Source organism: Salvelinus sp. IW2-2015, linkage group LG4q.1:29 (genome assembly GCF_002910315.2).
Source record: "Salvelinus sp. IW2-2015 linkage group LG4q.1:29, ASM291031v2, whole genome shotgun sequence".
Classification (NCBI taxonomy): domain Eukaryota; kingdom Metazoa; phylum Chordata; class Actinopteri; order Salmoniformes; family Salmonidae; genus Salvelinus; species Salvelinus sp. IW2-2015.
The window spans coordinates 15,358,985-15,373,009 of record NC_036842.1 but is presented as its reverse complement, the minus strand read 5'-3'; the positions used below and the strand labels follow the sequence as shown (position 1 = coordinate 15,373,009).

The 14,025-nt window shown below is 44.3% G+C and overlaps 1 protein-coding gene across 1 annotated transcript; it reads right to left on the bottom strand.

Annotated features, from left to right (window-relative positions):
• bnip3lb (BCL2 interacting protein 3 like b) lies at nt 1-11,488 on the bottom strand. The gene is made up of 6 exons (XM_023983895.2): nt 11,213-11,488; nt 3,263-3,515; nt 2,494-2,581; nt 1,973-2,076; nt 1,646-1,795; nt 1-695 (listed from the first exon to the last, which is right to left on the bottom strand). The coding sequence occupies exons 1-6, from the start codon at nt 11,343-11,345 to the stop codon at nt 647-649; spliced, it is 777 nt and encodes a 258-aa protein (XP_023839663.1). The 5' UTR covers nt 11,346-11,488; the 3' UTR covers nt 1-646.
• Nucleotides 11,489-14,025: the final 2,537 nt, after the last annotated feature.

Sequence of the window (14,025 nt, the reverse complement as noted above, 5' to 3'; positions counted from 1 at the left end):
TAACACCCTTAATCAAAACTTTATTATGGTGGTAAGAATATTTTTTTAAAGACCATAACATCTACAGTAAATTGTATTTATAGTTATAGACAAAATGATTACTTTCAAAGGCATGCTCACATTTTCAGGTTAGCTTCTTTCTTTCTGAAATTAGTTAGACCCTTTCAGGGTCAAGTGACGGGCTTGAGAGATTCACCCAACCACCGTTGTAGATGGCACAATCTTGGGCTACTTCTATCTTGTAAATCTGTGGGGCAGACAGCTCTTTCTTGTACCAGGCATGACAGAGTGCTGGAGCTAGTGTGTAGAAGAGTTTGGTTTGGTTTTATGCTTTGCTCCCTTCCCCCCAAAACACCCTTTATAAACAATTACACCCAAAACAGGAGGAAAAGGGAACATGACCTCACTTTTTCCTTGAAAAGCTAATACAAATGAGGAAGGAAGGGGGAGGGGGCTGGAGGCAACGCATCTGTCCTGAGAACACAGCACGTTTCAGGTCCGCGTAGGTTACAGGAGGAGGAAATGCTTTAGGTGGGAGAAAGCAGAGAGAGAAAGAGGGGGAAAAGGAGAGGTATAGTTTGAGGAGAGAGGGCATTCTTCATACAACAGCGTAATTTTTCCCGCAGGCACTCGTTCAGCTTCTTGCTCAGAAAGAGCTCGTAGGGGGCGTGCTCAACCTCTTCCCAATGTACACCCTGAGGGGGAGAGAGAGCAGTTACACCCAGAGTCATTAACTAGTCGGCTGATAAGTGATAGATGGAGTTGTGGATTGTCCCTGCCGTGTCATGTGTGCTGTCAAAGTGTGTGTTAAGGGTGTGGTGCAGCAGGTGTCCATCCATCCCAGCAGCAGCTGTTCTACTATCTAGACCCAGGCATATACACAGGGCTCGAGCATTGCAGCTGCCCACTATATGCTGCCACCACAGAGCCTCTGCTGGTTTATACAGAAATATGCATGGAAGTGCGCGAGTGCGCATATACACACACACATATATATAGTGGGGAGAACAAGTATTTGATACACTGCCGATCTAAAACGGAATCTAAAACAAAAATCCAGAAAATCACATTGTATGATTTTTAAGTAATTAATTTGCATTTTATTGCATGACATAAGTATTTGATCACCTACCAACCTGTAAGAATTCCGGCTCTCACAGACCTGTTAGTTTTTCTCGGCAGTGTATCCAATACTTGGCAGTGTATCCAATAATCGGCAGTGTATCCAATACTTGTTCTCCCCACTGTATATATATAGTGGCTAATAATTTTCTGTACATGCAGTTTTGTTCCAGGGATATCTGATTCCCAGTAAACAAAACAACATGATGTATTGGATCTGATTGGGGTTCTTCTAATTGTATGTAAACAACTATAAACAGAAGGACATTGAAAGCTGTTCAGGAGATTCCATGTAGGAATTGTCTACATTAATCTGAGAAGGAAGTGTTTACTTAGCCAGCTAATGGCTAAATAATGGAAATGTTATTCTCAATGCAGACCCATTGATGGGTTGAAACAAGCCTTCCATAATGTCATCACTTGGCTTTTTCACTTCCATAAAAAAAGTGCTATTATCCTACTTATAACACAAATGATTGCCAAACTGAGGTTGATCGCAAATGTGTCCAAGGTTTGCTCTTACCCCAGTCCCAGGACCAGGATGTGTGATAGTAGCAGTGAGGGGATGAACACTTTGAGGAACTCCGCAGAGAAGACACCTCCTTTCTTCATCGCCCCGGTCTTTCTCATGCTGAGTGTATCTGAACGCCGGGGGTGGCGGAAATGGAACTCCCTACAGGCAAGGAAATGTGGATTAATTACAGTATTATTCATCTTCTCCTTATCATGTGGAAATATTTAGCCATAAGTAGTATTACTAAATGCACAAACACACTAGGATTTACCTAGAAGACCAGATACACTAAGACTTGTATGTTTTAGGGGCAATGGGACTGTGTACATCACTCACTTAGGAGGAATGTTCTCGGGCCGACTGGACCAGTCTGCTACCCAGTCTGAGTCCTTCATCAGGATATCCATGTCCCTCTCCTTCTCCAGGGTATCCTCCTCTGACTGCAAGGGACACATGCTGCGCATTAGGACACTGATCTCAATACAGAAAACAGGGGGAGGCAGAGACAATATGGCTGACCGCCCATACAATACAATAAACCCTGTGTGAGGCTGCCATGGTTACAGACACAGAGTCAGTCGTCAACATAAAAATGTGGCTTTGCCATGTCATCCACTGACAGAGTTTGTGTGTGTGTGTGTGTGTGTGTGTGTGTAACTGTAATGGAACCTAAAGCTGAGACTACTGCCGTGTCCATGGATTCAAACCCACCCGGTTAGTGTTTCCTGTCGCCATCGCCATTGTAACAAAGGTTATGGTTGTCATTCACAAGAGACTGAGAGAAGCAGCAGGTTATGTTATCATGGAAACATACATGTGACGTAGGTAGCTCAGGCACACCGAGTAATAACTCTTACTTGGCCATCTCTTCTGCTGCTCACGTCCACATCAAAGATGATCTGTCCATCATGATCATCCTCCTGGGGACTAGGAGGCCGGGGAGGACTGTGGGGAAGATCAAACAACAAAATAAAAACAGTCACAGCCAATCACTGCACTCCAGGTCTTCTCTCCCTTGGTGCATAGGAATGTACACTTGTATGCAGTAACCAGGTTGAAGATTTGGGGCTTGTTCAAATTCCCAATGCATTAATCAAGAGACCTCGCCTCTGATGGCTCAATGTGCATATGAATCATGCCTCTATTAGGCTTTCACTTTGCCGTCAGCCTGCAACCTCAAAGTGGATGGATGAGTCTGTCTGTGAACTCTACCATTAGTAGGCTGTTGTAGAAACACTCCTGGTAAACATTCTCAGGTGACTCATTGACAGCTGACGGACTCAGCTGACCGGGCAACCAGATAAGCCTGTGTTTATGGCAGGCAACCTCATGGCTCAGAGGGTAGGGAAAGCAGAGGTGTGAGTGGATTTAAGTCCAATGACTTAGGTGATGAAGATGTTTACTATTGCAAACGGATTATATTTACAGCGCCATAACAGCATACAGTACTATATCAATCCAGAGATTAAATCTACATTGATTTTGGGCTAGTATGTGACCTCAACAGTGAATTGAAAAGAGTTACAGGTGATTTTTAAGAATGGTTCTAGATTTGTATTATTATATGTACCTAGTTTTTTCAAGGCCAAGCTGAACTGTGTTCTTCCTCATTGTAGCACCACCTACCTGTCACAGGAAGAGTTGCTGCGGCTAGACTCATGCTGAGCGTCCAGTAGAATCTTTTCCATGTCTCCATTATGGATGGAAGATGAGGAGGGCACATGCTCTAGGCCCCCCACAATGGCCTCCACCACCTCCTCCTCCACCACCTGAGGCAAGGGGAGCAGACCCAGAGCCTGGCCAACGGTGGAGGTAGACTGGGACAACCCCGCCGCAGCTGTGGCCGCAGCTCTGTTCATCTCCAACTCCACCCAGGACCCTGCAGGACACGTACATACAGTACATGACATTGGTCACATTTGTCAGTTGGGATACTTAGCGAATATATCAAACTTCACAACTTATTACATGTACATGATTACTTTCCATGTTTTTGTATATATTGTATGTTTTCTGTCAAAATGTTTTGCAGACCATGGCAAATTGTGCCTCTATGCTGAACTAATAGCCTAATGATTAAAAAACATCCTTCAAAAGACATTATACCTAGAACGATATGACGAGGGGGATAAAGAAACAGAGTCAGAGAGACTGGCAGAGACACACAACCACAAAGTTTAAAAAGGCCCAGCGTAGTCAAAAACTTGATTATCCTGTTTTACAAAAATTGTATGTATATTTCCAGGTTAGAATAATTGTGAATTATCACCATGAAAATGATAATGCCGTTTAAGTGTAAGAGCTGTTTGAAAAGACCACCTGAAATGTGTCTGTTTAGGTGGAATGGAGTTTTGGCCTGCCTGGTGACATCACCTGGCGATATACACTAAAAGTATGTGGACACTTACTTGTCGAACATCTCATTACAAAATCATGGGCATTAATATGGAGTTGGTTTCCCCTTTTCTGCAATAACAGCCTCCACTCTTCTGGGAAGGCTTTCCACTAGATGTTGGAATATTGCTGCGGGGACTTGCTTCCATTCAGCCACAAGCGCATTAGTGAGGTCAGGCACTGATGTTGGGCGATTAGGCCTGGCTCGCAGTCGGTGTTCCAATTCATCCCAAAGGTGTTCGATGGGGTTGAGGTCAGACTTTGTGCAGGCCAGTCAAGTCCTTCCACACCGATTTCGACAAACCATTTCTGTATGGACCTCGCTTTGTGCACGGTGGAAATGTCATGCTGAAACAGGAATGGGCCTTCACCAAACTGTTACCACAAAGTTAGAAGCACATAATCGTCTAGACTGTCATTGTATGCTGTAGCGTTAAGATTTCCCTTCACCGGAACCAAGGGGCCTAGCCAGAACCATAAAAATCAGCCCCAGATCATTATTTCTCCCCCACCAAACTTTACTGTTGGCACTATGCATTGGGGCAGGAAGCGTTCTCCTGGCATCCGCCAAACCCAAATGGTGAAGCATGATTAATCACTCCAGAGAACACGTTTCCACTGCTCCAGAGTCCAATAGCGGCTAGCTTTACACCACTCTAGCCGACGCTTGGCATTGCGTATAGTGATCTTAGACTTGTTTGCGGCTGCTCGGCCATGGACACTCATTCATGAAGCTCCCGACGCACAGTTCTTGTGCTGACGTTGCTTCCAGAGGCAGTTTGTTGCAACACAACAGTTCCAGAGGAGAGACGATTTTTACGCGCTTCGGCATTCGGTGGTCCCGTTCTGTGAGCTTGTGGCCTACCACTTCACGGCAGACGTTTCCACTTCACAATAACAGCACTTACAGTTGACCGGGGGCAGCTCTAGCAGGGCAGAAATTTGATGAACTGACTTGTTGGAAAGGTGGCATTCTATGACGGCGTCACGTTGAAAGTCACTGAGCCCTTCTGTACGGGCTATTCTAATGCCAATGTTTGTCTATGGAGATTGCATCGCTGTGTGCTCAATTCTATACACCTGTCAGCAACGGGTGGCTGAAATAGCCGAATCCACTAATTTGAAGGGCTGTCCACATACGTTACATGGCCACAAGTAAGTTAATAGACCAATAACAGAGTTTCAAACCTTTCTGCCCGAAAAACAAAGCCCCTCATTCAGACTACTTCCAGACAGTCCTAGCAAAGTTCTTGCTTGAGAAATTGGTCCTTGCTATGAAGGTTTTTGTTTCTTTTTGACCATTTAAAAAAATTATAATAAATCACAGTAAGGTACTTAATTGTTACCCAGAAATGATTTCATATTAAGATAATGCATTGGACCTTTACCCCTACCTAAGCCAGTGGTTCTGTTAGTCTCGATTACTGCATGATGACAGGATAGTGAATACCTCTTTGTGCTGTCAGTTTACAGCACCTGCTGTGATATACAAGCCATGGCCTAGCCTGGCTGATCCATGTTACTACATGAGCCTAGGCAGGGGAGACTGCCAATCACAACTAGGATACAAATTATAGGGAGTCACAGACACTGGAGAGACATCCAGTCTCTTTCTCGCTCTGGTTTCCCCATCTTAAAATGTCTCACATACTCCCAGAAGTTAGGACGCTAGGGTTCACAAGCAGAGCACATGATCTCATAGCAGAGAGAGTAAACACACTGGTCATGTGACAGTCAGCCTAGCTGACTTAGTCTCTCAGTCAGTTTCACTGGCCAGACATTGAATGACAGCAGCCCCTACCCCTCCCCCAAGTCCAACTCAGCACCCCAGACTCATCCCGAGGATTACACAGCAGCCTGAGCAAAGCCACTGTCGACAGTCCATTGTCAGTGCTCCATGGCCTAAACAAGGTTGTCATGACGCCAGCGGTGAGCCGAACATTCTGGCTGCTGCTCGCTCTGCTTTCGTGGAGCTGTTATCAGCTGTTGTATGGAAACAAATGTCTTATGGTAATAAGAACCAGTATGTATAGCCTAACCAATGGCTCCAAAGACTCACATAATCACCAGAGAAGAGTAAGGTAAACTGAATATACCCATTGTGTGGATGGGACTGAGATATCCTATCCAAGACAATGACATTGCAGTAGACATAAAGCTTTTCTCAATTCTGAGAATTACACAGCAAAAATTAGTATCTACTTATTTATAGGCAGAGTGAGTAAGCTCTGTCTAACAATAACAAACCTTGTTCCCTCCCTGGCTCGCACTGCAGCTGGAATGTAACTGACTCAACATGTACGCTCAAACTTCCGAATGAAAGGCTCCTGATCCTCACCCTAACTTTCCTACTCCACCCTACTGTGTCCTGAAAAACGTTCTGCACCTTCCACATGTCACTGTGTCCAGAAATAGCACAGCATGCCAACTCACTCAGTTCAGGGCTTGGCAACGCTCTAGCACATCTGCCCATACCCAGCAGCCCCCATAAAGGGAGGTCAACACAGTGCTGACTGTGTACTTCCTCTAGAGGCATTGTATGTGTGACACTGATAAACATGCCTTTTGCTCCCCTTGCAACCCACGCACAAGGCCTTGCCTTGTCAAAGCAGAGGCTTTCACACTGGGTTGTGGATGTCATTGCTCAGGCCTACAAGGGTGTAGGGCTCCCTGTCCCAGAAGTTTTGATAAGTCACTCGGTCCTCTGGGCCTCGCTGAGAGACATCCCCTTGAATCAGATATGTGCAGCTGCTACCTGGTCGTCACCACGCACGTTCTCAAGATTTTACAAGGTCAACATCGTATCCAGCCATACCATGGGGTCTACCATTCTTCCAATGGCACTGGCGCATTCAGGTTAGTTGTGCTATTCCTCACGACCTTGTTGGTATGAGTCATCCATACTTTCAACCGTACTGACGGTCTGAAAGGTATGAATTAGAACGGAAGTTACGAATGTACAGTTGACGTCGGAAGTTTACATACACTTAGGTTGTAGTTATTAAAACTTGTTTTTTCAACCACTCCACAAATTTCTTGTTAATAAACTATAGTTTTGGCAAGTCTGTTAGGACATCTACTTTGCATGACACAAGTCATTTTTCCAACAATTGTTTCGACACATTATTTCACTTATAAATTTACTGTATCACAATTTCAGTGGGTCAGAAGTTTACATACACTAAGTTGACTATGCCTTTAAACAGCTTGGAAAATTCCAGAAAATGATGTCATGGCTTTAGAAGCTTCTGATAGGCTAATTGACATCATTAGAGTCAATTGGAGGTGTACCTGTGGATGTATTTCAAGATCTACCTTCAAACTCAGTGCCTCTTTGCTTGACATCATGGGAAAATCAAAAGAAATCAGCCAAGACCCCAGAAAAAAAAAATGTAGACCACCACAAGTCTGGTTCATCCTTGGGAGCAATTTCCAAACGCCTGAAGGTACCACGTTCATCTGTACAAACAATAGTACGCAAGTATAAACACCATGGGACCACGCAGCCGTCATACCACTCAGGAAGGAGACGCTTTCTGTCTCCTAGAAATGAACGTACTTTGGTGTGAAAAGTGCAACTCAATCCCAGAACAACAGCAAAGGACCTTGTGAAGATGCTGGAGGAAACGGGTACAAAAGTTGCTGTCCACGCGCTGAGGTGTTATACATGCCCTCATAGTGCAGGTGTTCAGAGCCATGCCAATAAAAGGTGACATTTTAGCTTGGTGTGAAGTTGCTCTGTTCGTTTTTCACGTTAAGACCCAGTGTGGTGACGTGTGTCAGTGTCAGCGTTGTGCCATCGGCCGCACTCTCTCGAGAGGGAGTGCAGATCCCCTGCAGGTGAGGGCTGCGCTCACACATCTTGTGAAGATGCAAGGAGCCAGGGAAAGGCCGAAGGATAATACCACAAACTTGTATGCCTGGCCTTGGAAGGCAAACCACAAAAAACGCCTGTGTTCCTTTAACACAGGAATGTGAACATAAGTATCCTTTAAAATCGAGGGACGTGAACCATTCCCCTGCGGCTACGGTCTGGAAAGCATAAACCGTCCGCAACATGTGAAAGAACTTTTAGGAAAACATTGACCAGTTTTAAATCCAGAACCAGGAAATAGGTTGAGAAAAAGCCATCTTCCTGTTCTGATACTTTTACTTTTCTGATCATGCCCTTCTCCAGGAGAGATGTCATCTCCTGGTTGAGGATGCAAGCTTTCAGGAGGTCTGTGACTGAAGACATTCTGACCTCTGAGAATGGTGGGGGTCGGTTGTCGGAACTGCAGCCTGTACCCTTGTGAGAGGGTCATCACCACCCATGGGTCTGAAGAGTAGGATGCCCAGTAGGTCAAGTGCTGCTGGGTAAATCGGCAGACAGCCGACCCCCGCCAGTGGGGAAACGCCTCAGCCGTTTCCCCACGCCTGTTTGTGGTGTTGGGGGTTGGCTGCATTGCCGTCTGGGGCTGGCAAGCACGTGTTAGGCTGGTGGTAGGGCCAAAGGCGTGTGTCGGGAAGAGCGGCGAGGTTCACACGCGTCAGGCCTCCCTCTGCCATGACTCTGTGATGCCTGGTTTCTGGGTTCCACAGCAGTGTAGCCTGACTCAACTGTTTTCTATGTTTGATGGCCCACTCTGCCGCAGGGTCAAAGAGCAGTCCCGGGACCACTGGGAGCTTTCTCATAGTCCGTCTGGAGTTATTGGACATTGGGGCTTGGGCAAGCCAGACCTGGTGACGAGTCACAACTAGGGTGAACATCAGTCTGCCTAGCGCTCTGGTCGTGAACTCAAAAGCTTGATGCAATGCATCATTCAGGTTGCAGAGAATCAGGTCTGCATGGTCTAGCTGGAGCATCCTGTTCTGTACTAGCATGAACACAGAGAGAGTTCCCAATGTGGGCAGCTGTGTCGTAGACCCATGACAGTAGCTCATCTGTGGCCTTGCACGGAGGTCTGGGGCAGCGGGCATCATCCTTCAGGGCTTCATCTGGGGTAGAGCATCAGCTCTGCTATGCATTCATCCACTTTAGGCATATGGTCCAGCCAATGTTTTGCGTCACGCATGGCAGATAGCATCCTACTAGCTTTGGTGGTGGGCGAGAGCCCACGGGTTGGCCCAGAGCCCACGGGTTGGCCCAGCATCTCTGAAGCTCTGTAAGAAAAGCCGGTGAAGGTGGCACACTGAACGGTGTAGATGCCTCAACTCTGCCTAGCCGCGCTTCCCTCACAGGCAGGATGGCACAGTTAATGCAGAGGTCTGAAAGGGCCTCATGCAGGTGGCCAACGCCTTGGCAGCAGGGCACAGGTCATGACCATCTTCTACTTGTAGTTCAGCTACACAAGAGGAACAGCCATGAATGCTCAGCATCATGGTGATGCGGTGTTCTCTCAGCTCAGAACGTGACGTTAAAAAGGACATAAATATAACATATTTCTTATGCAATATACAGATTAATCAAATTAACTAACAATAGTAACTGGAGAATGTATTACAACAGCTACCACAATACACAGTAAAGGTAGAGAGCTACAATAATCTGGCGGGAGTTGTACAGCACCCGCAAATAATTTCAGGTGAGCCTAGCTATGACCACAGGGCTGGAGCAGGAAAATTATGTTTAAACGTAGGCTTATTTATGGTAAACCAAGCTGACAACACAGTGGCATCTAGGTGGAGTTGGTAAACAAGCTAGGGGAAAGGGATGCAATCTGAATCGCATGTTTTATAGCTGGCTAGGCTAACAACCTTCTTAGACACAGTTATCTAGGGAAGTGACCCGGTTGAGTTTTAAATAGTTGAAGGATGACTAGTGCCCGGTGGGCATTGATAACGAGCAAAGCAGTGGCGGATATCTTGAAAAGGGTAGCGCCAGGCTACGGTGGCCAACACACACACTAGCTGGTGGGCTAAATCAGCACAAGACAAGGAATCCCAATATCCTCCGATAAAAGGGATAGGTAGAGGAGAGAATTTTGCACTCTGACCCATAGGTCACAGGCTGTTGGGTGACAGACTGACAGTACACACAACTCACAGAGTTTTGCTTACCCTACCAGGACCTGGGAAGATGCAACCCGAAAAACAGGAGTAGCGGCACATTTAACTTGCGCGATACAGCTAAACTAACTTTCCAAGAAGAAATAAGAGACTATTTTGTTTCATTGTAATTTCATATTTTTCTATCGATGTCTACCTAATGTGGACCTGACAGAGGCAATGGAATAGTTGTAATGTTCTGGTAATTGAATGTTCATTATTTAGTTCTTTGGAATTTCCATTATTTCATAATACATAGAATGTATAAAAAATCGAAAACCATGATTATGTTTTAATAACCGAACTACCCCCAAAAATATCACTAAATTGTTCAGCACTAAATTGTGTTTAAATTGTTGTTAGGGGTTGATAGTAAATACACCTATAATCAAGCAAATGACCATATACCTGGTATAACAGTTCATTAGACTGATCATATTGTATTATTATTTTCACAGTAGCAGGCTACCCAGAAGTATCAGGCTGCTACATACAAATTGACCAGACTGAGTGCAGCAGGTGTGCTTAGAGGTGCACGTGTAGTTTTATCAGCTACTCTTTGCTGGTCTATATTTAAACCCATAGTCAGATTAACTAGGCCAGTTTGCTATGTTTACATCCACGGCAAGAAGACATATCTATTACACTGTTACACAATTAGCTGACTATGCATTTAATAAAAACACTTAATATATTCCAAGTATGTTTCGTTAGGTTTTCGTAATACTTTCCTCAAAACTCGGGTATGTGCACTAAAATGTTAATTTAGGAACATCTAACGTTAACCTAACTCCATTTTCGAGCTCTCAGACTTATTCCATCTCGTCTTGTTGACATCCACTTTATCCCGCCTATTCAGCACCGCGTGCATCAACGATTGGTTTTACTGTTGATCAATCTTACGGTTTATACCGCCTCTTAAAATCACATTGGTCCATGATACTGTCAATACAGAAAACAGGAATAGCACAATGTAGGTCCTTCCCCAACCCTTCTCCATGACTACGTAGAAAACCAACCCAAAACTCACTAGATATTGTTTATACACTCAAAGTCAAATAGTAAAGTATCAAAAGACAATGATTCAAATTACCTGACAAGTTTTCTAATAAACAATAACAGTAAAATATAGCTAAGCATTTCGACGAATCATACCATTTATTCCAGCGTCTCCGTTATTCTCCGCTACAGCAGCAGCTTCAGACATCGTGCCTGTGAGCAGGGTGGCTTGCATATGACAGTCAATCGAACACGCACACTCCCTCCAAACATTCGGACGTGCGCGCATCCGCGTACCAAAACTGACCTGAGTCGCCTTTACTTTGTTGCAGAATAGCTACCGCCAACACAGTTAAAATAGGTGTTCTGTTAGCTGATCTGGAACCAGTGGTTATGAGCACTGCAATCTTCCTGGAGCTCTGTGATGACGTCAGATGAGCCAGTTCTTTAGTAACAAAGGCAGGCAAAAAGCATAGGCAGACTAACATTACGTAACGTGCTGGAAATTGACCACCCCCGTTCGTATTATACCTCTGACACCACATCGTGAGAAAATAACAGGAATAAATTATAAAATTGTAGTTCACTACTTTCACAACTCTGTAAAGGCATCATCTGTATATTTACAAGACGTGAAAGAAAATCTTCATTTGAGAACGCGCACATCGGCACGTACCCCAAGATGCCAATGCCATCCCTCAATACCCAGTTGTTAGTAGATCAAAGGATACTCCTATGCATGGGGATATAATGTTGCATTGTGCAATAAGACCCTCAAAACAACCTAAATAAGTGTGAGGTGAACTTAAGTTTGGCACTTGTTTATATATAAAAAATAAAAAAAATGTTAAGAACTTTATGTACCTGGTGCATAAATAGCCAGCACTGCTACTTCAAAGTGGGTGTTATCAGAGTGATGTCAACATTGGACTAAACAAGGGCATGAATATGGTCCAATCTGAAGTGGCATCGAGTTCGTCAGTTTATAGTCTTAAAAAACTGAAATAAGTTACCTCTGCTCGTTCGGCCATTCCTATGGGGGAGGTGGGGAATTAATAGGGAAAGAATAGGGTTTTGGGATAACCTTTTAGACCTTATTTCAGTGTTTAACACAGGTTTAGGCAATCTTATATGTTATGTTCTAGAAGATATGTTATCTTTATGAATTAGGAAAGCCTTTATGTGCTTGTTTTGATTACATAAACAGTTGAAGATCCTCATAGAACAAAACATGATCTCCAAAGCCTGTTTACCATAGACCTCATTTTCAGTGTTTATCCAAAACACAGACGAGCCCTGGCAGAGTTAGTTACTACAAAAAGACGCCATTACTATTGATATCTATTAAAATGTAAAGACCAGGGGACGACACATTAGTAAAAAAAATAATAAAAAAAAAAGTACTTTATTCCTGTCATTGTCACTATAGATTTACAACAGCTGTATTATATTTGTAATTGTCAAACATGATTGGAGGCATCATGATTTCAACTGTCAAATTGCAATGTGTGTAGACATAAGTTGACGAGCAAAATCATAGAGCATGGTATTGATGAGTGAGTTCCACTTCACTCCGATTCAGTTTTTTTTTTTTGAACATTGCCACTTTCATGGCAGTTCTTCATGAACTGCTACACACATCTTTAGCGTTTCACTATGTAATTTGCTGTATAATATTGGGAGTACTATGACACAGATCAAGTATGACACTGTATAGCACTTGGAATGACTGAGGTTTTCCTATAATGAAGTATTGCTTTTCTGCAATAGAAAGATCACTAAGCGAGGTATGAAAAGGGGATACTCCCGACAATATAAAACACATCAAGAGATTTCACTTCACCTTAAAGAAAACAAATAAAACGGATATTACTTTTGTTCCATTTATAAATATGACAAATCTCAGAATGTGTGTCTCTTTGACAACAGAAAACCAAGATTTCTTATTTATTTTTTAGAGACACAGCAAGAACTCCTTGGTTGCAAGACTCAGTAAAGTCTCTCCCAAGCAGATGTAAGGAGTCCTCACTGGGCCACTGACTGGTTATAGATCTAGTAGTGTGTGCAGACACACACAAAAGTATGTGGACATCCCTTCAAATAAGCGAATTCACCTATTTCAGGCACAGCCGCTGCTGACGGGTATATAAAAATCGAGCACACAGCGAGCAAATCTCCATAGACAAACATTGGCCTTACCGAAGAGCTCAGTGATTTTCAACGTGGCACCATCATAGGATGCCACCTTTTCAACAAGTCAGTTCATCAAATTTCTGCCTTGCTAGAGATGCCCCAGTCAACTGTAAGTGCTGTTATTGTGAAGTGGAAACGTCTAGGAGCAACAACGGTTCAGCCGTGAAGTGGCAGGCCACACAAGCTCACAGAACTTGACTGCCGAGTGCTGAAGCACATAAATATTGTATGTCCACAGTTGCAACGAGTTCCAAACTGTGTCTGAAAGCAACGTCAGCACAAGAACTGTTCGTCGGGAGCTTCATGAAATGGGTTTCCATGGCCGAGCAGCTGCACACAAGCCTAAGAACACCATGTGCAATGCTGGAGTGGTGTAAAGCTTGCCACCATTGGACGCTGTAGCAGTGGAAACGTGTTCTCTGGAGTATGAATCACGCTTTACCAGCTGGCAGTCCGATGGACGACCCCTGGGTTTGGCAGATGCCAGGAGAATGTTACCTGCCCTAATGCATAATGCCAACTGTAAAGTTTGGTGGTGGAGGAATAATGGACTGGGGCTGTTTTCATGGTTCGGGCTAGGCCCCTTAGTTCCAGTGAAGGGAAAACTTAAAGCTACGGCATACAATGACATTCAAGACGATTCTGTGTGTCCAACTTGTGGCAACAGTTTGGGGAAGGCCCTATCCTGTTTGAGAACGACTATGCCCCTGTGCACAAAGCGAGGTCCATTCAGTTGCGGTTTGTCGAGATCGGTGAGGAAAAACTTGACGGGCCGG

Excerpts from the sequence above, each read along its gene's own strand:
- bnip3lb (XM_023983895.2), bottom strand. The coding sequence starts at position 11,345 with ATGCGCGCACGTCCGAATGTTTGGAGGGAGTGTGCGTGTTCGATTGAC. Across the intron at positions 3,516-11,212 it reads CGGAGACGCTGGAATAAATG|GGTCCTGGGTGGAGTTGGAG; the intron begins GTATGATTCGTC and ends CGTGTCCTGCAG. Across the intron at positions 2,077-2,493 it reads GCAGCAGAAGAGATGGCCAA|TCAGAGGAGGATACCCTGGA; the intron begins GTAAGAGTTATT and ends TGTCCCTTGCAG.